At 34.1% G+C, this 24,013-nt stretch overlaps 1 protein-coding gene across 2 annotated transcripts; it reads left to right on the top strand.

The window, feature by feature from the left end:
• The first annotated feature begins 15,890 nt into the window (after positions 1 to 15,890).
• Positions 15,891 to 22,033, top strand: LOC122082268 (serine/threonine-protein kinase SRK2A-like). Of its 2 annotated transcripts, XM_042649740.1 has the most exons (10): positions 15,891 to 16,073; positions 16,423 to 16,573; positions 16,721 to 16,795; positions 16,889 to 16,990; positions 17,086 to 17,139; positions 17,251 to 17,343; positions 17,548 to 17,640; positions 19,297 to 19,401; positions 19,493 to 19,591; positions 21,479 to 22,033. In XM_042649740.1, the coding sequence occupies exons 2-10, from the start codon at positions 16,454 to 16,456 to the stop codon at positions 21,806 to 21,808; spliced, it is 1,071 nt and encodes a 356-aa protein (XP_042505674.1). In that variant the 5' UTR covers positions 15,891 to 16,073; positions 16,423 to 16,453; the 3' UTR covers positions 21,809 to 22,033. The 2 variants fall into 2 exon arrangements, with proteins under 2 accessions (XP_042505674.1, XP_042505668.1); XM_042649734.1 differs by having other exon boundaries at positions 15,892 to 16,573.
• The last annotated feature ends 1,980 nt before the right edge of the window (positions 22,034 to 24,013 follow it).

Here is a 24,013-nt window from a genome sequence, read left to right as displayed (position 1 = left end):
CCTAAGCGATAAGAAACAATACATTCAGTTAGTCCCTTCACTTTAATAATATCGCATGACAAACTTATCTTTGATGTTTGAATATTTGCAACAAAGGCTTTTTAGAAAATCAACAAGGAGGAAAATACATTGCAGATTAGGGATGCAATTCAGGCCACATATGAATTTTGAATATGGTTGAGCCCAAAGCTTGTACTAATGTAGTTCAAATTTGAAGCATCTCATGTTGTAGCCACTACCTACCATAATTTTCCGCACCCCCACCAACCAACCAACCAACGAAAAAAATAAGAAAGAAAGAGGTAGTATAGGGCACCCTACTTTCTCCCACTCTGCAACACACCTATGTATTTTTATTTTTTTTTCTTGGGCCCAATATATTTCTGGTAGAAACCTATCTACAATTTCTAAGAACCTACACATCATGCAACCAAAGGTTCTCATAATAGAAGCAGATATGTGTATCTTGCTTGCCTACTTTATTGTACTCTTATTCATTACTTTAGCAATTAGCATCTCTTTCATTGAGATTAAAGATCTACTTTATTGTACTATTAGTCATTAATTTAACAATTAGCATCTCTCTCATTGAGATTAAAGATCTTGGGTAGCATTAGATTATGAGCATTTAAAAATTTACGTAATTTGAGTTTTATTATCTTATTTGGTAAGTAGGTGCTCAAGCAGATTAAAACACCTTCAGCTCTGATTGCTTATTATCTTTATAAGGATAAGTCATTTATTGCAGAGGAAAGTTTTGGTTCATGGAATCTGATGGTTGGAAAGAAACAACTTTACTTTTTCATATTCTCTTTCAAAGATTTTTTTTTTTTATTCCATTTGGCTTTACATCATAAATGGTGACCTTTTAACTACTATAACAATGGCTTTTGATTCTTCAAAGGCAACCAAGTGAGCCAACCCACCCATATAGTATTAGGTTGCTCAAAAAAAGTCACATATGGTATTAGACTGTAAAGTATTTAAACTGTGTTCTGCTAGGTTGGCTGTTGGTAATGGGTCCAAGCTTATAAGAAAACTTCAGCTTCGAAGCTAGCATTTTTGGCCTTATGGGTTTAATGTTACATTTTTCCAGCATAAAAGGGAGGAGTCAAGAAAGGCACCATCGATTTATGTGCAAGGGTATTGTTGCTGCAGATTCTCACTCCGTAGATGACCTGCAACAAATCAGATGAGAAACTATCTCGGAGTGGACGACACTCTGATGCCTAAGTCAGTAATAGTGTTTTAGAGAGGAGAAATGGGAAACATGGAGCTCAGAATGTTCTAAGTGCCTTACCATTAATATAGTATATTACCGTTGATCTTCTTGAACAATGGTAACAACGATTGCAACAGTGGAGTTCGGATCAGGTCCTTATACAAGCATGCGATAGACACAGTGTGCTTATGGATCCTTGTTCTCTCAAGCATAGAGAGAAATGGATACCACCACTTGCAATACCGTAACCAAGAACCCCTCTTTTAAACTTAAATACTCCCACCATAACCACCTCCCAACAAGGAACTTACGTGGTGATTTCGAAGACTCCCACTAGTTGCAAGTGGTAGTTAATATTAATGTGACAATAAAAGCCACATCAGCTTACATAATCGACTAATGAGAGGTGATGGAATAGTTTGATATATGAAAGGGCAGTGATGTGAGGATGATAGAGATTGAAAAAGAGAGTGTTAGTGTACTTTTCTTTGGTGGCCCAAAAAACCTCTTCTAATTTTTTATTTTTTATTTACTAGTGCTGGTAAATTTCGGATAAATGCTAAAATTTAGCTATAAAAAGGGTGACGAGTAGACATATTGTCAGTTTTCGGTAAACTAATAGCATGCCTCAATCATAGGGCTAAAAATATGAAGGTAAAGAGTCTTTCCCAATAGAATAAAGAGGGCGTCATAGGACCTCTTTTCCTATAAAGCAAATAGTTTCTAGAATATTAGTGATTTCTTGTATGGCCCACTTAGAAAGAGTGGAAGACTTTCTTGTACAGCTTCATCATCTTTCATATCACAAATTAAGAAGACCCAAAATTGTAGATGTATACGAGTCACAAATCCCTACTCAAATGTATAATTTGAATGCTATTAGAATTGACCACTACGCAACATGCATGTAACTTTGAAAATCCATTAAGGAGTGTAAAGATGATTGGGAACAAATTAATTTTTTAGAATAAAAGTGAAATTTCCAAGGCTCCAAATTCAATCCATGCCGTAGCCTATTCATCCAGTGCAGAAAATTGCAATGTAGTGTTTTTTTGAGGACTTCCTCAGCAGGTGCTAGCTTATAATATGCGGGCAGCGTATTTAGTCTTTTTTAAAAAGCATATTTCCAAACATCCATGTGATGTTTACTTTTATATTTCAATCTTCTGTTTTTTTTTTTTTTTGCTTTAGGAAGTTGGGTTCCTCATACCTTTTATAACTTGTGTGACAATTTTTTGAGCCCGAAGTTGTTTACCTCATCATCATTCATAAATGGTGAATGTTTCAAAATTTTAAAATAAAATGGTAAGATTAAATTTGGCGTACAAATCATCCACGCTATCATTTATTAATAATTAATATTTCAAACCAAATATAGATGAAGTTTAAAAAGATGAGAAATCTAAGAAATGAACTCAACATGATATAGGATGCACTCAAAGAGCAGAAAATAAGGGGAAGGCAACTAGGTCTGCATGGAGCATTGGAGCTGAGATGGTAAGTGTTAAGAGGTACAAAAAAATGGCAAGGAACTCACCGGTTGATTCAATAAAGGATCGGAATCAAGGTGGCCATGAGAATTATTTTCCCTACTTTATGATGTCAATGATTTAATTAATAATATTTGGATCTGTAATGTTGCTTAAGAATAATTATTTGCCCGTTTCAGCAGGTCAGCATTGAATAGTAAAAATTATGCCGTTATCCAAAGAAATCTATGACATGTACGCTTAGAGAAGGTTTTTTTTTTTTTTTTTCTTTAATGAGAAAGAAGAAAATTATATTAAAGTACCAAGAACATTGCCGTCGTGGGGATTACATATTGAGATAAAAGTTTTATTTTTCTTAGCTTTATGTGCTAAATGTGCCAAAAGAGCAACCATGTCATTATTGGGCTTGACCCAAAGAGAAATAGTAGGGAGAAGATTATAGACATCCAAAAAGAGGGGGACAATGCTCCAAGGGCATATGGTTATTAGGTCAAAAAATAAGTGTTATAATTCTTCATAATTATTCCATACTTTTTTGATACTCTATCCCTTCAATTGAGCCTGTTGCATTCTAAGCAGGAGACCCCGTGTGCATACTTTAATAGATTTTCCTGTCATTAAGTAATCAGAAATGAATGAGATACATTTCCCTTTATATAAAAAAACGAGTAACCAAACAAGAAATGTGACATGGATCAAACATGGAGTACCACAAACCATAATGATAAAGACAGAATGTGAGAGGGTAAGAGAAGGAGAGCTTGGTACAAAGGAAAGTACATTGGTATGAGGGATTATGGTGTTTTAGTGGAATAGAATTAACGTACGATATAATCTCTGTTACCTTTCCTTCTTTGGTGAAAAATAGATTTATTGGAATTAATAAGCATGTACAGCATTTCTGTTACCTTTTCTTACTACTTTAATAAAGTTGTCTTTGTACCAAAAAAGAAAAAAAAAACACAGTATGATAAAACATTATGGGAGGAGTCATTGAAGAAAGAGGGATTTTTTTTGTTTGGGTGCGGGGGGGGGGTTGTTTGGGTGCGATAGGATAGGGAAATCCATACATGACAATTTAATTGAAGTAGGCCACCTAGAGTAGAGAGATTTTTTTTTTTTTTTTTTTTTTTTTTTTTCTGGTGTGGATACTTAGAGTAGAGAGATAGCATATCCAATCCATCCCATACATGAATCAATGGTCAATCTACCGAATCATCATCAATACTTGGTTAAAAGTGGTTGGTGCACGTCTCAAGGTATTGATATGGTACCATCAGTACCTAAGCATGTTAAATGGTTAGGTTCCGATGTAAACGACATGATTTAATTCATTGAAAGATTTTTTAGGTGAAACTGAAATCGAATAGTTTAACAAACATTACAAATAGTGAAATTGAAATCGTTTATAAGCGATTTAGTTTAAATGGGTTTTTTTTTTTTATAGTTTTATTCAAATGATTTCTTTCTCTTTTAATTTTTTTTTTATTGAAATGAATGTAAATTTAACATTGAATTGAGTTTTTATTTATTTATTTATTTTAATATTTGTAAGTTTTAGTTGAATGCCTTTTAGTTTTTTAGTGGAATTTATTTATTCTTACTACCATAATTATTTATTATAACAATGAATGACTTAACTTACTATGTATATATTAATCGGTGTAGACAATTTATTTGAATAATTTATTGTCAATTTACATAGTTCAGTTTGGTTTAAACCATTGAATTAAACGGTCTCAATTTTGAAAACAAAATTGAACCATTTATTAAAAGATTTTATGTTTCAATTGGATTGGCCGTAGCAGTGGTATCAATCGAATAGGGTAAAATTGTCCAAAAAACTAAGGGTATTGATATATTTAGGGACGAACAATCCGATCTTATCTTATACATCCTATTTATATCGATAGGATACGAATACTGGTACCTAAGACCTTGGGTAAGTATTGTGAAGATAGTTTTTCCAAAATTCCATAATCTTTTACTGATTTACAACAAATATTGAAGATGTATATATAATATTAGGGGTGTCAATTAGCCCGAATCAATCTGAGATCGACCATTTAAAATCTGAATTAGATTGGCCCAATTAATAAACATGTTAGGTTCAAGCTTGATTCGTTTATAATCGATTGTTACCAATACAAGAGTGTAGCCCAATGGATGCCCAACCAAGACTGACTAATTACTAGCCTTGCCCTGACTGGTTTAAAGTCAATTTTAAATCCTAAAGCCTATTTAGAGATAAATGATTAATTAATCCATTTAAGACTCATTTAGTCCAATTATAAATCGATACTCAATCGATCGAATAATACCATGCCTAACATATGAGACGCAATTACTTAAACAAGCCAAAGTCATGATACAAAATCTTAAAATGCTCAATCAAAACCGACCCGAACCAATCGATTGACACCCCAATATAATATATATCTGCATATCCACTACCAAATCAAGGGAAAAAGAAAGGTGCAAAAAAGGTGGACCACAGTGTTACACGATAAGATGGCTTCGATTGGTTAAACCATGGTCCCACCCCTGTTGAATTTTTTTTCTTTTGGGAGAACACCCATGTAGATTTTGCCGTGTGTGTCTATACGAGGGTGAAAAGAAAAGACCTATGGAAACTTCAAAAAGAGATAAAAATCATGTCTTTCCAATCACTGTTTATTACTACTGTTGCACACGACCGACATGCAAAAAGAAGTGATGGAGAAGACAAGGAGAATAAAAAAATTGGGTCTTTCCCCATATTCGAAAATGACGGTTGAGTGGAACTACTTAACTTCCTTATGTGGGTCCCACCGCCCACCACAACACATGTTTCCAGAGTGTCACTGGTGTCACTACTCCGCAACGTAAAAGCTTCTTCTAAAAGGGTACCGTAGAGGAAAAAGCTCATCAGCCTCAGCTCATCCATACCCATGGTTATTAAATTTGGATTTATAAATTATTGGGATTAATGTGTTTCATTAGTTCAATGATTTGATCAAATTATCGATAAAAAAAGTAGAGATAATAAAATTTGAGTTTGGATTCGGATTTGGAAATTATTTTTTTATAAAAATAAAAAACAAACAAAAAATTTGGATGTTATTTTTAATATTTATAATACTTGTTTCATATCATCTATCAATTATCATATGTACATAGCATACAAATGATATAAAAATTAAAATTTTAAAGATAAAAATATTACATTTAGGTCTTTTTTTTTATAAATTCATTTCCTATTACTCAAATAATTGAATTAAATAAAGAGAGACTGAGAGGGGGAACTGAGCACAAATTCAACTAGACTCACGTCACCCACCATATATATTCATCTTAAAGATTAGAAAGAGTAACGACTATAAGACTTAGTCAAACCAAAATGGGGTGAGATTTTTTTTTTTTTTTTTTTTTTAATAGAAGTGAAAGATTATCACAGAAAAGATAAGCTTTGTCGGTTTCTATTAAAAAAGAAAAAGAATAATATTAAGATAATAAATGCATAATAACCACACTATTTTCTAAAGATTTATTGACTTATTAAAGATAAAGGTTTTTTTCTTTTTTTTACATGGGATAAAATTAGGTTATAATTTGAATAAAATTCGGTTTGACCGAATTATTTGTAAATTTTAAAAAAATCAATAAAGTTCAAGAATTTTTTATTTGATTCAGATTTGAATAGAATTATTCGTAAAATTTAATAAAATTCTGTTTGGTAGAACTATTCACGAATGATATAGAGAATTTAATAACTAGGTTCATACCTCATAGGCTCTCATACAGTTATACCCATATATTTCTCTCTCTCTCTGGGTCCCACATGTCACGTGGAGACTGATCCCACCTTTGATTCACGTGACTGATTCTACGTAATTTACGTTGCTATCAATTTAACTTAATGGGAATAGTAATTCAAGTTAAAATTGAACCGCATACCTTTGATACGATCTGAGATACCTTTGACTTTTGGGTCCGACTATCCAAATTGGTCTTCTTTCCAATGAAAGCTTTCCATTGGACTATTATTATGCCGACATAGAACATGAACTCTACCAAAAAAAAAAAGACGGAGAACAAGAATGGTCAAAGTACAATGGCTTGGTTTTCCAATTATTTTCTTTTGATTTTTTTTTTCTCCCTTGGATGAACCACACCATCTACAACAAAACCAAGTTTGATGGAGATATGGGATTGAAATTTTGTAAATGATGACAATCCGATACCTCTTGTTCAATAGTTAAGAATCTATTTTGTATAATTTTTCATAATGAATTTAAGGTCTACACATATTTTAAAACCTGCTTAAGAGATCTTTACGTGATGACATGGTCCTTTTGCTTAAAGATAGGAACATGCAAAATTATCACCCCACATTCATTTAAATCAAAAAATTCATTCATGTTGATGTCGTTATATCTCATGGGCGCTCGCTTGGTCTCTCTCTCTCTCTCTCTCTCTCTCTCTCTCTCTCTTCGATGTAAGGACCATTGTAACTAGGTGGATTTCTTTTTCCATTTTTTATTTTCTTGTTGGGCAGTAGAATTCTATCTAATAGAGTAGGTACACACTCGTGGACACGACCTATGGAGGTGGTGTGTGAGATTCTTCAATGCGCGGTAGCACAGTCTCTTCCCACCCGTTGTGTGTAGACACAGGTATAAGTTGTTAGGTAGCATTCTTTCTTCCTTTCTTGTTTTAGATGTGTTGTACACCCGAATTTATTTTAGAAATTCATAACAAATTTAACCTGACTTTCAACTCGAATGGAAATTTGTAAAATGACAAAATAAAAAATTAAAATTTTGATAAAAAATAATTAATAATAAATACATGATTATCTTTAGACAAATGTGACACCCTCCCTTCCCCCTCTCTCTCCCTCTATATCTAATGGTCACAATGCCACACGTAAACGGTCTCAGTGGCTTTAAGAAAACTTGATCTTTTTTTTTTTTTTTTTTTTTTTTTTTTTTTATCAATTTCTTAATTTTATCCTTTCTAATTTATTTGATTTGACCTGGTTATGTTCCAAAAACACAAAAATAACAGTAATTAATAAAGATAATGTCATTTTTTATCTTATTCAATTGGCGTATTAATTACGTACAATTGACATACATTACCTCATCTTAGATTTGGCTTGGTGGGTCATGCAAGTTGTGGGCAGAGCACTAGGTCTTGCTTGTAACTTAAGAAACAAGTTTCATTCCGGCAATTATGGTTTGTTTGACTTTCAATGTTATTATCTTGATATTTTGAGTCTTTGATATATTTATAGCCACTAACCAAAATGTTTTCACTATTTTGGCTTAGTTATGAAGACTCCCACAGACTATACACCTATGCCTCAGTCAAAGGAAACCTAGATATTGGTGAAAGTGGCTCCAACCAACCCAAAACAAACAAATCATAAAATTTTAAAAATTATAAGTCACAAGTATGTTACATGACCCACATAAGAATGTCTTATATATAAATATCTCTTATAATAGATCAGATGGTCCAAATTTTAGTGATAATCAAATTCCAAGGTTCTTGTTTATATGTTACATTTCAGCCCAATCGAAATGTGCCAAGTGACAAAATGGACACTTAAAACCATGAAAGAGTGTATAAGAAACTAAGAACAATGGTTTGATCTTTTATTCCACATGTTCTTGAAATATAGCATTTATTAGGAGGTTAGTAGTTAGTAAAAGTGTGGTCTACTGTCCTTTACTCACCCGTGGTGGGTCCCCCCTCTCTGACCCCAATGTGAGTCTTGCATAAAAAATTAAGAAATAAATAAATAAAAGTAGTAAGGGATGCAATGAAATTTGAACTTGGCTAATTCAGACAATCTCTTCTTTGTCAAATGGTCAAATTACCACATCGTTTATCCATATGGCTCAACATGTGAGACCATGTAGGAAACCTTCCCAAAAGAAGGCCAAATGAAAGAAATTTACCTTAAATAATATGGAACAAAAGATACCTAGCAGATCAGCTTAGTGCAGTATTTAGTCAACTACAATTTTTTTTTTAATGTCACAAGAAGAAAAAAATAAACATTGAGAAGAAAGGGTTGAATATACGTCATTGTAGGATTGAGTAGAAAGAGATGTTCTCTTAGTGAGAACCCAAAAAGATAAGTGTTTCAAGAGCATTACCATATCATTAGTTGGTTTTAGATAGATGTCAAGTTTAGACAATAAAATATGAAGATCTAAAAAGATAGGAATTCTTTAAGGGGCCTATTGCAGTTTCTATGGTTAGTAAAATGGAAAAATTGGTGAGAATCAGTCTACATCTCCCCATGGTTACATCCTGCTTTGAGTGCATGCGTTACTCCCATGAGCAGCCCTCTAATATGTGCTTCAATGGTGCTTCTTGTCATCATATAATCAACATTAAATAAGATTACATTATTTTTATCAATTAAGTAATAAACCCAATCAGAGATAGTATTGGTCTTTTCAGTGACTCCCACACATGCTATCGTAGATGGGGTCACAAGGGGAAGATATTGGGGAGGGGGTAGATATTGGGGAGAGGGGGAGGGGAAGCCTAATGGATTGAGTTCACCTGGGTAGGTGTTGAAAGATTGCTTGCTAAATCAATTCATTGTCTCACTGAGTGATGAATCACAAGGGGATTAGGTTTATCTTGGTTGAAAAGCACACTGTTCCTATGCATCCATAAATAATAGCATATAAAAATAAAGATGATAAAAAATTTTGGTAAACTATCCCGAGGAACTGAATGTAGAAAGTACGTAATAACATATTACAAGGAAGCTTTTGAAAAAGCTTATGATAGTAATCCCAAAGAGCTTGCAATCCAAATTCTTTTAGAAAACTCGCAATAAAGAAAAATATGATCAATAAACTTGTCATTACACAATTCATAGATTGTACCGATGTCCTTTCATTTCCCCAAGATATTGTTAGTAGGAACTCCTCCATGAGCCAATCTTTTGAAAAAAATCTTAAATTTTGAGTAAAATTTGAGTTTTCATAGAAACCGCCACCAATAAGAGCAAAGAGATATTCAACACACCTGTTCTTATACACATATATTGCTCTTATGCTTGGTTTTACTGCCACCAAAGAGATAGGGATCAATTGCCATGATCATCATCCATGATAATCTTCTACTAAAATAAAAAATTAATAAAAAAATTCATGATAATCTCGATCAAGCCGACGAACCACTAATGGATTGATACATAACCTGATTTTCAAAGTCAAAATAGATTGGTACATATTTGGACTCTTCGTGGCCAAAAATTTTGAGAAAAAATTAAGGTTTGATTAATGCGTTAATCCGTTTTCTTTAGAGGATACATTAGATTGCATTTGAAAAACTTTTTTTTTTTCTTGGGTAATCATTTGCAAAACTTAAGAAAGACAAAAAAGAGGAATTTAAGAGATGCACCATTATTTTGTGGGGCATGCCAATCTCTCCACCCTCTCCCGCACCCCCACCTCTCAAAAAAACATTTTTTTTGCTATGTTTAAGTGGAAATTTTCACAAGCCTCCAAAATACATATGAACATTTTCTTTGTTCTTTTTTTAACATCTTGACATGATTGTGATAGAAATTTATTTGTAAAAAGCATTGCACACACGAGTCGTACTTTAAGAGGCATAGGAACTAAAATTCGATAAGTTCATTTAATGTCGGCCATCCCAATGAGGTAATTGTGATACATATGTTTTTAGGATTGGGTTCTTCTATTGCGTAACAGGGTGCGGCGGCTCATATTCGACTCTTTGGAACAAAACCTAATACATAATCACATGTCTTGAGACGTTCCAAGGCATTGGATTTGAGCTTCCGCCTCTATTGCACAGTAGATAAGCCCCTTTGATGTTTTTATGTTGTTTTTAGATTTGAAGAAAAAAATTACATGAATTCTATGTTATTTTTACAAGTTAGTTCTTATAGAGTGTAACTTGATCATTTCTTATCCTAAAAATAAATAAATAAATATTAAAGTAAGATATTTAAATTGAATAAAAATTAAACAAAATTTTATATGATTAAAGATCTCAATCCAGTGGTTTCATGATTTTAACTTTCGATGATATTTCTTAATTTTATTTTAAGATGAACTTTGATGCTATTATTCCATCACATTCTTTTTTATAGAAAACGTTGTATACACTATACTAGGGGATGTCAAAAGTTGGTCTGCACTAGTAGGTTTGACCTGAATCAACTGATTGAATTGTGAGCCTAGCCTGATCGAAATTAACTAGGCTGAACCAGTTGATACCCCTACGATGTATGACCCTCTCACATTTTCTCTCGTCTCTGAGATGTGATTCTCTTATATATAATTCTTGCAATACCCATTCTGTGGTCCCACCGGCTTGATGTGGAAAATTAATTTCATCCCATGCTGGTAACAATTTCACTCTCAAAACTGTTCCAGAAAATGCTCTTACAAAAATGCAACCAAACAGAGCCTTAGAGGTCCCATACACAAATTGTATTCGACATTAGAGATTTTATCACACCATGAGTATCAAAATGTAAGATGTCAATCAATACCAGAATCAGAAATAGGAAAGACCCCTAAAATCAGCAAGATTAAGATTGCATTAATAGAGACCTACAATCCTACATAAAATAACTGGTAATGAAAAATGCTCAAAGATAAGATTAGTGATAGCTATGTGTCATAAAAAGCTGCCAAACCTTATCAACTTGAAGGGCCAAGTAGTGGGTACCATACTTCCATTAAATGAATTTAGTATGCCATAAATATGTTTGATGACAAATAATTATTATAGGCATTTTCCATGGCCAAAGTTCAGTGGATGCAACTTTTGTGTTTATTGTAGAATAGGTTGAAGGTCCGGACCAAATATCCTTACTAGTTATCATCACTTAAGAAATAGGAGGAATTGATGGGACTCTTTCATAAGATATGGAGGTTTCCACTCTACAAAGATCATCAAATCTAAACACTTATTTTCTGAGGAACATAATCTTTGAGGCCCACACAATACTATCTTATACTGTTTTTGATTGGCTTCTTGACGATGAAGTAATAGCCGGATATGGAATATGCTCTCATATTCTCTCACTCTCACTCTCACTCTCACTCTCCAATGGTTTTAGGTATTTACAAGTCGTATCAATCGTAATTGATATCAATACTTGATTGATATCAATACTTGATTAATATAAATTGATTGATATGATATAAGTATTTTTTTTAATGATATTTCAATCCTGTATCAACCCGATATGACTGATACATATCAATGTCAATATTGTTATTACCAACTATCAATATCCATACCAATATCGTCAATTAAATCTTTGCTCTCTTCACTGAATTTTATATTATTACCTCTATGTCTTATTCAAAAATAAATATTTTTAGGTTGTGTTTGGTATCATGTATTCTTGATGTAAATTTTAGGTTTAGAACGAATTCTAAAACTTGCTACCTCTTTATTTTTTTTCATGTGAAATTACACTTTCAAACTTAAAATCTATTCCAAAAATACATGACAAACACAACCTCTTATTCATCATCCATAATAGGATAAAGAAAAAGAAAAGAAAATGAAGGTTGAAAGGTATGGGAACGGTGAGTGAAAGGAAGAAGCAGCCAAATCCATCTACAAAGCCTATCAATCTTTAATGAGGTTCCATGTGTCTTATCAAAAAAATAAATAAGTTCCATGTGAAAATGTCTTTGGTTCGGGATTTCCACAACATGATCTAAGCATGTGGTATTGGGTTCCATAATGAAGCAAAAGTCTGTCAAAAAAAAAAATAAATAAATAAAATAAAAGAAAAGAAGAAGATGAAGAAGGCGATCTTCAAAATCCAACCTTAGTAACCGATCGAGTCATACATCAGGTTGGTCCACTCTGATTTTGGTTTTATGGAAATTAATTGAAAAATTCGGTTTGGTTGTTGCATTCGATCGATCTGATTTGGTTTTGATCTCTGCTGATTCCATAAACCCTTAACCCGAAATCAAATTGATAAAAGTTTGATTCACATTGATCGATCTAGGCTCAACTGATTATTTTCTATCAAACCAATTCGGTCTGAACTTTAGTTACGAATGTAAATGGACAGTTAAAAATCTGAATTCAATTGGCATATATTTTCATTTAGGGTACTCGAATCCAATAAGAGGGTATCTGAAGCTGAATTCGGATAATTCAGAATATAATCGATCTATCTGATTTGAATACATAGATATCCTCGAAATATAATCTATTTGATTTTATAAATATCTAGCTAACATTAAAAATTAAGTAGTTAATGATCTTGGTGGTTCTTGAAGATTCGACTATTTGTAGAGAATGAAGAAAGAGCTTCGACATCTAAGAGACATGGTTTGAAAGTGAATTGCATCCACCAAGGAAGGAAGGTCTAGATTAGACAATTTAGATATTAACAGATGGTAAAAAATTCAAATTTAATTCACATCCATATCCATCTAGGAATATCTATATCCTATCACATCGCTCCTTTTACATTTCTAACTAACTTCAGTTCTTGTTCATTTTGTCCCAATTGGGCTCTAGTCATCGCCTTTGCTTGACAACTTCTAGGTCCCGATGGATTGTGCACTGATCTCCACATTGACAATTCAAGCATCTCTCAAGCAAGGTTGTGTTTAATTGTGTGAAACCAAGCCTAAACATACACAACAAAAGTGTGAAGCCAGACCTATACCATACTTAACCCTATAATTATGTGTATTTGTTGAGTTGTGTGAAATCAAACCTAAATCACACTAGTTAATCTTAAAATCATGTGCTTGTGTCATGTTAAACGGGTTGAAAAATACCACATTTGGCATTATGAGACTGTATCTTAGTGAGGTTGTAATTTCCTTCACAACTTTAATTATTTCAGTAGGTTATTTCCACTTAATCGAATATGAATCAAATTACTAAGACTGTATATAAAACATGAAACTGAATAAAACAGATTGATTCAATTCAATTTTGATTTTGATGTTTTGAAAATTATTCGGTTTTGATACGATTTTAGGTTTTATTTAGTATATCTTGAACTGAAACCAAACCGATTGGCACATTTACATATAATCATGCCAGGTCAAATACCTTTTGCCACATGGATGTGATTGGGTTGAATTTATGTGGTCAGGTAGATATTAAATTTTCTATTCACATGTCAAATTTTAATCCAAATATAATTGACCTTATGGCAAAAAAATGTATCAAAATTATAAAACATTTGAGAGTGATTAGAGTACTAGCAATTATGCATGAACAAACATGAGAATTTGCAATTTACTCAGATAAACGGCGGTACCCCAATTTATGACTATGCTACCCTTTTATAATCTATCACTCCCTATTTTTAATCTACACGTTTAAAACTTGTGTCGTCTATTTTCACTTTTTTACTATTCTTTGTTTTTTGATATTGTACCATTCGAAAATTTGTATCATTTACAACTCATACCGTGAGTTTCTTTTTTCTTTTTTTTCTTTATTGTTGTTGTCCTATTTTTACTAACTATCGATCATTGGACTACAAACACAATTACTCGGTCTGCCGACCAAGGAAAATTTTGCCCTTGTTTATTTTTGGTATGAAATCCAATCAACATTTTGCGTAAAATAAAACTATATATACAGCAATTTCTTAGAAACTTTTACTAATTTTGACTATCCATTTCTAAGAAATTTTTACCATTTTTTTCCTTCTAAGTAATAAGAATTTAGAATTGTAACTTTCAGAGTTACTATTGAAGGGTTCTTATAATGGTTGTGAATCAGGGTATTTCTTAAAATTAAAAAGGTATTTCCCATTAAAATAGTGATGAGATCCTCCCCTGAAGTAGCAAACTGAATGGTACGTGCACCTAGCTAATTTCAAAGTGAGGTTTTGGAGGATCTCAAAGTCCCAATTGGTTGAAACTTAGCAACATATCATATTTACCATATAGGATTATCAACAAGTTGTGTTAGAGTGAGATCAGTTTTTATCTAATGTGAATCTTATTAGAAAATTAGCCGATCCATTTTTTTTTATTTTTTTTAAATAAACATCACATAATAATCCAACTAATATCCAGTTGGAAGTTTCGAATCTCATCCAATCTGGTTATCTAATTACTTATAATTAATTTAGTTACAGAGAACTTACACAAGATTATATACAATTTGACAAATTGTAATTATTATAAGGTATCTTGATATTTTTAATATTTAAATTAGATCAAGATATACCCGGATTTAATTCCTCTATGAAAAAAGGAACAGCAGCGCCCCCTCATGCCCTCTCACATGGGGCAATGACATGGCTATCTCAGCCCTTTTTCTAGGATGATGCTCGTGCAAACCCTCTCATTAGCCTTGTGTTTGGGGCCTTGCCGCCTTGTAGCAGATCCCTTCCTTGCATTTATTTATCAAACCATTCCTTAAACTGATCAGATCATAATAGGATCAGATTCGTCACTTACCTGTAAATTTTTATTGAGTAGGGATTTAGATGAATCTAAACAAAATCATATCCATTGACAACAAGGTTATAGGTAATGCTATTGGCATCAATATTACCATTGCTTAATATTAATATGTTCCATACACAAAATACAATGAGATAGTATCGAATCGGATCAAGTCAATATTGAACATAATTTCAAAATTGAACCACTTTTTATCCGATACTAATACCTAGAACCATAGTTGACAATCCTAATCGCTTTGTGGGCTTAGAAAACCATTTTTCATTCCATAAAATAAATTCTTCTAAATATATACATAGGCTTATTGGGCTCAAAACTTATGATATTCCCTAACATAGAGGCAACAATGCATCTATGGAGCACATATGATCTTTTTGTTTTAGTAAAGGGAACAACAGGGCTAGTGTTTTTTCAAAAAATCTCTATTCGATTTAAAAAAAATAATAAATAAATAAAATAAAGAAGTTTCAAAATCAACACTCAGAAAACTAGTATTCCAATCCAATGGTTATAAACTCAGGAATACAGCTTCTGGTGTAGGTTCCTGGAGCTATTTTAACCTATCTTTTGTGATCATTAAAAAAGATGGACATGATTCAGGGTCCACTGTCCATCATGCATGTGCCCCACACGTGATGTGGAAATCTCAGGTCATTCATTTTAACATATTATAATACTCCCTGTACTATCTCAGCAATCCTCTCTGTATATCTCTCTCTTTTCAAACAAAGGTGCAGAGAGAAAGATTCCTTTTTTATACCTGTTGTTCTACTTCCTCTTCCTTCCTTTAATTCTTTTCTTCCTTTGCACATTCTTCACTTTCCAGTTTCCATTGATACAAAGTTCCAGCTTTTATCCAGAAGAGCTCCTCGAACCAAACGAATTAAGGTTCAGAAGGTCAAGAATCCGCGTTTTGTCTCTCTTTTATTCTCCTTGCAAAACGGCGATTTTGGAGATCGGAACTCAGAACAACAAAAAACAATTAATGGAAAACCCATTGGATGCAAGCTAGAGATGGGATCTTCAAAACACAATTTTTTTTTTTTTTTTTTTCTAATGGTTGTCTCACGTGTCCTGCTTTAAATACCCCAACTGTCGATTTCGGTTTCGTCTTCGATTTTTCTCTATTAATCTCTCCTGTTTTCTGAGCTTGGAGTTGTGAAAGGAAGCATGAAGAGTGGCTGAAACTTGATTGTAGTTTCTGAATTGGTTGCTGAATTGAAGATCTTGATTGGTGGGTTAACAGAAGTTTGAGGAATTAAGAGGAGAGGGAAAAGATGGATAAGTACGAGCTTGTGAGAGATATTGGGTCTGGGAATTTTGGTGTGGCGAGGCTTATGAGGAACAAGGAAACCAGAGAACTTGTCGCCATGAAATGCATCGAGCGTGGACAGAAGGTTTGTAAAATTTCGAAATTATTCGATGGAAAGGGTCTGATTTTTGTTTTTTGTTTCAAGTCTGTAGTAGTAATTTCAATTCCAGGTCGAATTTGTTGTTTATGGATCGAACTCTGTTTCAATTCAATGTTCTTTCTGTTGTGGCAGATCGATGAGAATGTGGCGAGAGAGATCATAAACCACAGATCGCTTCGACACCCGAACATAATTCGATTCAAGGAGGCAAGTTTCTTTTTTTTTTTGGCTTCTTACCATGTTCAGAATCTTTTCGCCTGTTACCTTCAGTTGCTGTACTTAGGGTTTTTGATTTCGCAGGTTGTCTTGACACCGACCCATCTCGCCATCGTCATGGAATATGCCGCAGGTGGAGAGCTCTTCGAACGAATCTGCACGGCTGGAAGATTCAGTGAGGATGAGGTTCAATCTCTCTCTCTCTCAGCTCTGCTTTCCTTTCTGTGTTTCTTCTTCTTCTTCTTTCCCTAATAATTTAACTATTCTTCTTTACATTTCAGGCCAGATATTTCTTTCAGCAGCTTATCTCCGGTGTCAGTTTCTGTCATTCAATGGTAAAAGACTGAAATTCCTTTTACAGATTCTCAATTTGAATCGAACTCTCTGTCTCTGTCTGTCTCTGTCTCTCTCTCTCTCAATTAAATTCTGTTTTCTCTGTATTCCAGCAAATCTGCCATCGAGACTTGAAGCTGGAGAATACTCTGTTGGATGGAAGCGCAGCTCCTCGCCTGAAAATATGTGATTTCGGTTACTCCAAGGTATGAAAATCTAATCCAAAAGGATCAAAATTAATAATTTCTATCATTCAAGACCCAAATTTAATGCGAAAATTTTGATTTCCTTGTTTGGGTTTCTTAAATTCAGGCGATTACTACTGACAATGAGCTTTCAAGACCCAAATTCTCATGCGAATAATTTGATTTAATTTTTTTTTTTTTTGGGTTTTCTGAATTTCTCTGCAGTCGTCTTTGCTGCATTCAAGACCCAAATCGACTGTCGGAACGCCGGCATATATAGCTCCGGAGGTTCTTTCCCGGCGAGAGTACGACGGCAAGGTACATTTCGTAATTTCGTTTCCATTTTTGGACAAATCGACTGCTGTTTCTCCGTTCCCCAGATATCGTTGCCCATGCGCCACGTTTGTTTCCCTGCTCTGTTAAATAATTACTTGTGTTCCAAACGTGGTAGGGCCTACTTTTCTGCTTTTGTGCTTTTGTCGCGTATACGGTGCTTTTTGTTGACTGTGTAGGAGTACGGTAGATTCCTAGTACAGACATATCCATCAACGGCTTGGATGTTCTCTGTAATCTTAATCCTAAATCAACAGTTAAAATTGTCACCATGGTGTTAAGCTGACACACTTAATGTGTTTCTGGTTTCTTGACAAACCCAAGATGCTTGCCCGGGATCTGGACTGTTAAAAGGTTTTTTTTATTTATTTATTTATTTATTTTTTTCTTACAGAGTGCCATTGGCCAATGGCTATCTACACCTATACACATCCTGCTCCCATATGCATATGACATAGTTTGATCCCACAACTTCCTCCTCTGGGAGCTGGCTCTTCAAGCTGAAGCTGCCACCACTAGGTTAAGCTATTGCTCGTGAGAATCTAGGTTATTCTTTGAGGAAGAGAGCACCATTTCAAAAAGGGGAATTGGATTAGTCAAACTGGCCATGACCAATCCCAATTCTGGCCTATTTAACAGAACTGATGCTAGGGTTTTGGTCATCGAATCGCTGAGTGTTCAGATCTGAGGGCTGATTCTAGGGTTTTTGGGACCGATTCCAGTCCAGATTGAAATGGAAGGGATCAATTCAATCCCAGAGACCGATCGACCCTCAAAGAGAGCTCTTGGTTTTGGCTCTCTTGCCATTGAAACCCAAATATTGAATATTGAAAGGTTCACCACCTAATTTCTGCTGAACTAGAAGGAGGGTTTGTTTCTGAAACATCTGTATTGATCAAATGAATTTCATGTTCTCTTCATGCTGTGTTGTACAATTTTCGTTTAGAGTGAACCACCACTAGTGGTGGACCTCCACTTGTGTGATAACCTGATCTTCATACAACTGCACTAACAGATACAGAAAAATGTAGCAAGCCTAATGCCTTTGTGTATCATTTAATATGAGTCTGTCAATTCTTGACCAGAAAGGTCCCCATCTTAACTTGATGATAACCATGAAAGTGTTACTTTTAATCTTTTTTTTTTCCCAAAGGGGTTATGTGGTGGTTAAGTTCCATTCTTTTCAAACTTTTCTCCAGATGATACAGATGGCTCCTTATCCCTCAGTCTCAACCACTCATTTCTGGGTTCCAATGGCTGAAAAATCCTAACTAAAATAGTTCTAACACATTCATTGTTGAACATAACCTGTACCTACTATATAATTAAGAGGGCCAGGTCATATGATGGATCTTAGATGGATGGATGATGTCTCTGTGTGTCTTTATTAGTTTTATGTTGCTCATTGACATTGAGAATGATGCATACTATGTGGATATCAATATTTATTTTTGTCACTTTGTAAAATATTGAAAATTTCTCTCTCAAGAGCCTTTGCTTGGAAAATATTAGAGAATACCCAGATATGTTCAAACTATGGTTTACCACAGGCTCATTTTTCAGATGTATTGAAATTATCCGTAGGGTGTTTGCACCCATCTAATAAATGTTATTGCTCTTGGTGTTTTTTGCATCATTTAGATGGCAGATGTCTGGTCATGTGGAGTCACTCTCTATGTCATGTTGGTTGGAGCTTATCCTTTTGAAGACCAAGAAGACCCCAAAAATTTCAGGAAAACTATTGGAGTTAGTGTCTCTCCTCTTTGATCATCTCAAGCTATTCATGTTTATCTATTCGCTTAATCACTTATATTTCCTTTATGATATTTTTTGGCAGAGGATAATGGCTGTTCAATACAAAATCCCAGACTATGTTCACGTATCTCAAGATTGCAAGCACCTTCTTTCTCGTATATTTGTCGCAAACGCAAGCAAGGTATGTCTAATGTTGAAAATATTGAAGTATATCAATTCAAGTATAGTATTCTGCCTATGTTGTGAGATAAATTTCATCGATTAGTGTGTCTCCATTATATAGGTTTCTGGACATAAGATTTATTGCTATGTTGTTGCCGGTTATCAATATTCAAGGCAAGGTTTCTAAAAAAGGTTGGATTGTCAAGCCCGGTGATAACGGGAAAAAAGATAAAGAAAAAGGGTCAAGGGTCCCAGTGATCCAACCACAATTCAGTTGTCTAGTCAAATGGTCTTTATTCTTTAAAAAATTAATTTAAGGTACTAGGCAACATCTTTTTGCATAGTTCTGCTTGCTTTTATGCTGAACACTGGGTTTATACAAGCCAACTTCAAAGAAATTGTTGTTTTTATGATCAAAACTAGTTTAGTGGTTGTCTGGAGGCCTTTATTCTAATGGAGGACAAGATATTGAAGTGTCTAGTGTTTGAGTAAGGTTATGAGGAGATGTTTCACTTCAAGGAGACTAGGTGGGGTGGTCATGGCTTTTGCTTGTCCCTATTCATGAAGAGACCTTTATGGTCTCATTGTAGTTGAGGAAAGGTTCTTAGATTCTTAGCATTAGGCTTACGAATCTTATTCTCACTGCCCTAGGTGCAAACTGCGAACTTACAATGAATAATGTCAACCTCAGGTGGTTACTGACATATTTGGGTGCATTGGCTAGTCAGTTGCCAATCAGGGGATTCATATGATGTGATACGAAGATATTTGGCAGACAAATTATTTTTGCACATATTTTCTTAGGCACGGTCAGATTTTGGTAGCATCACCCTACTCAAGAGTTAACCCATATGGTTCCTCATTTTCACACCAAATGCCTTCCCTTTCTGCCATTTGCTCCAGGCATGGCTGAGCTTGGTAAACTGCATCAGATAGTTGCCGGTCCTATGCGAGTTCTTCGTGTCTTTTTTACCCGGTGTGTGTGTGTGTGCCTCCTATTCCTTGCATAAGCCCATAGCTGCTTGACTCTCGTGTCGTTTCGCAATTGTGAGAAGAGAAGCTTCCTCAATGTAAATGTTTGGACAAGAAAATGGCAGTACCAGTCTTTAAAACTTTTGTGTCTTCTTCCATCCGTTTTTTTGTTCTCACTCTTTCTCTTCTTCCACACTGTAGTTGGGTTTGTAGAAAACACACAACATATGGGTTTTCATCCTTTGGACTACCAAATTTCATGTGGCTTCTTCCTGACGATTATCTGTGCATAGATTTTCTGTTTTAGTTTTTATGGTGTGCACATCTTCTTGCATGAGAAATGCGGGGCAGTAATGCTTGGATAAGAGTACCTTATAGAACTTATTTAGCGATGAATTCTGCAAGGGCTGTTTCTCAATAGTGAACAGATCTGGAAGCCCCTGTACATCTACCGACTGCTATTGATGCAGCATGGTGTTCCAGCTTGTGCTATGTGCAAAGGGTTCCTTGGCTGGATAGCATCAGGCTCAGATAAGCTAGTTGATCATACACTGGTCTGTTTTGTATATGTGCAAGTCAGGTCTCGCGTAAGGCTGCGATATTTGATAAGTATATTTCAGGTTTCCATGGAATAGTTAGTTGATAAGTTTCGACATCTCAATGTTTGAAATATGCTTGATAACAGATTGGCAGGGCCATGGTTCTGCTCATGATCTGATGTTTTGGCTAAGACCAAACCAGGGTCGAACTCTCTGCTTATCATTCAAATTAAAGAGTTGGTGAGCCATTTGTTTGCTGGACATACATATCAACAAGGATGAATCCAGTTGTTGAGTATCTATTTAGCTTAGCTAGTCATGTAACACAACTAGTCTATGCCGCTACTTCACTAATCATTTGTTTTTGCAAAATTGCTTCTTTGGTGGATTTGCAGAGGATTACCATTAAGGAAATCAAGAGCCATCCATGGTTCTTAAAGAACTTGCCAAGGGAGCTGACAGAAACTGCTCAAGCCATCTATTATCAAAGAGACAGCCCAAACAACCCAAGCTATTCCCCCCAAACTGTAGAGGAAGTAATGAAAATTGTGGGAGAAGCAAGGACACCACCTCCAGCCTCTAGGTCTATTGGGGGCTTTGGCTGGGGCGGTGAGGAAGATGAAGAGGATGGCAAGGCAGAAGAGGAAGATGAAGATGAGGAAGAAGATGAATATGACAAAAGAGTTAAGCAGGTTCATGCTAGTGGAGAATTTCCAATCAGTTAAAAAGGACCATGCTATCTTTTCTTTGTTATTAGCAAAATCTTAATTTGATTTTGGGATTTTCCATAGATTAGGATGCTTCAATGTGTGCAAAAAGTTATATACTACTGCTTCAATCTTCAGGGTTCAAATGATTGTAAACAGCAAATATTGTCCTATTAAGAGGTCTATGTATTAACTTCATGAGTTTGGTGCAGAGCATATAATCAAAGTAAATTTAGTATGTCACTATGAGGTGCAAAGTTTATTAGCAAGTATGTTAGCATCTCGAGTCGGGTTAATTGCTCTATTAGTACTTTTAATCCTTTAAATTGGGGAAGATTTCAGGGACTGAATTGAAGAGGAGCTAATGCTAAAGGAGCTGAATGTACTTTGTTCATATCTCCTTAAGGTTCCTCACCTGTATAAATAGAGGGAACATCTAACCTCTTCTTTTTTTATGTGTGCAACTAACTTTTGTTAAAGTTTCCTTTTAATCAGATCACAATCCTCTCACTTTTGTTATGGTTTTCTTTTAATAGAGCACAACCTTGTATTATTTGAAGGGGTCTAATAAGCGAGTGAATCACTGACTATTTTATCTTGGAGGCTGATTTGTGAAATTCATAGTTGTCCATTCAAAGGCATGTAAAAAACTTAAGCCATTGTTTTAATATGGAAAAAAAAAAGATTAAACTTCAATTTATAAATTTTGTTTACTTTTCATTTTATGAAATATAATTATTTTATAAAATTTATTTATGTTTATTTTATGAAACTTATTTCTATTTTCATCTGGTTAATATAAGTGAAGCATATTTGGGCATGCTTGAAATTGAATAAGGAAAGAAGTTATCCATACAACAGGGGTTGGTGTTAATGCATGGCTGTTGCATTTATGTCCAAAATGTTGGCCCTTATTTTTGAAAACAACTCAATTCAGCTCTCACTCATCCCATTAATGGGGTGAGTCACAAGAATCCTTCTTCTCAAGTAGAGCCATATTGGTTAAAAGTCTTAAGATATGCATATATTTTTTCATCCTTTCTACCAAGGTCATTTTAGACTTTTTTTACTTGCTTCATTCTAAATCAAATTACTCTTTTGTATTGAGGCATTCAAAGACCTCCATTGCGTATATCCATATCGCTTAAAATGGCTCTCCCACAACTTATCATGTATGGAAACTATTTCTAAATTAATTCTAATCTATTGATTCCTTTATTTATTTTTTCTTCCTAATTTACTACAAGTCCATCTCAACATTCTCATTTTAGCTATAATATATATATATATATATATCACATAATTTATTCCTTAAAATTTCAAAGGAAAATTTTATAGGAAAGCTATTTGACCAACAAAGGTCAAATATATATATATATATATATCACATAACTTTTATATATATATATATATATATTTGACCTTTGTTGGTCAAATAGCTTTCCTATAAAATTTTCCTTTGGAATTCTTTTCTTTTCTTCTTTTCTTTTCTTTCTTTTTTAGTGAATATATGTTGTTTCTTCTTTTTGGTAGAATATATATTTTTATATTGTTTCTTCACCACCCAACATTTTGTTCCATAGGTCAAATAGGTTTCCTATAAAATTTTCCTTTGAAATTTAAAGGAAAAAGTTATTCACATAACCCTAGGAATGCAGCCATCCACTTCATTCACCTTATTTTGACTTTTGTGTAATATCATCACTTATTTCTCCTTTGGAAGAGGATTTCTCATGCTGGTAGTGTAGGAAGGAATTTGGACACTACTATCAACTAGTGGTTTGAAAAGGATTCATCCGTGTGGATCCCACATTTTTAAAATAGATAAATAAAAAAAATTATACGACCTTCACTTTTTGTGAGTGAACATGGGAAAGAATCTACACACGGATAGTATGAGGATCTTTCCTCTTCTCCCTTATTTATGATAAATTCTTTTGAAATATTTTCCATTCAAACAAATGGAGCTTCAAGAAATTGCCTTATAAATATAAGTTCTGAAAATCATTTAAAAAATCATACTTAAAAAAAAAAATTAGTTGAAACATGTGGTGGACAAAAAATAGAAAGGATGACAAGGATATATGAGGTTGTATGATTTAGTTTGACTTTGAAATTTGACAAAATCACATGTCATCCAATCAATTATCATATGTCAGGTCAGGTCACCATTTCACATAGCGGACAAGGTGGGCTGGAAAGTAATAACTGAAAATTCTTAAC

The sequence above is a fragment of the Macadamia integrifolia genome, chromosome 1 (genome assembly GCF_013358625.1).
Source record: "Macadamia integrifolia cultivar HAES 741 chromosome 1, SCU_Mint_v3, whole genome shotgun sequence".
NCBI lineage: Eukaryota > Viridiplantae > Streptophyta > Magnoliopsida > Proteales > Proteaceae > Macadamia > Macadamia integrifolia.
This window is presented reverse-complemented; position numbering and strand designations above follow the sequence as displayed.

Excerpts from the sequence above, each read along its gene's own strand:
- LOC122082268 (XM_042649740.1), top strand. The coding sequence starts at position 16,454 with ATGGATAAGTACGAGCTTGTGAGAGATATTGGGTCTGGGAATTTTGGT. Across the intron at positions 16,574-16,720 it reads GCATCGAGCGTGGACAGAAG|ATCGATGAGAATGTGGCGAG; the intron begins GTTTGTAAAATT and ends CTGTTGTGGCAG. Across the intron at positions 16,991-17,085 it reads GAAGATTCAGTGAGGATGAG|GCCAGATATTTCTTTCAGCA; the intron begins GTTCAATCTCTC and ends TTTACATTTCAG.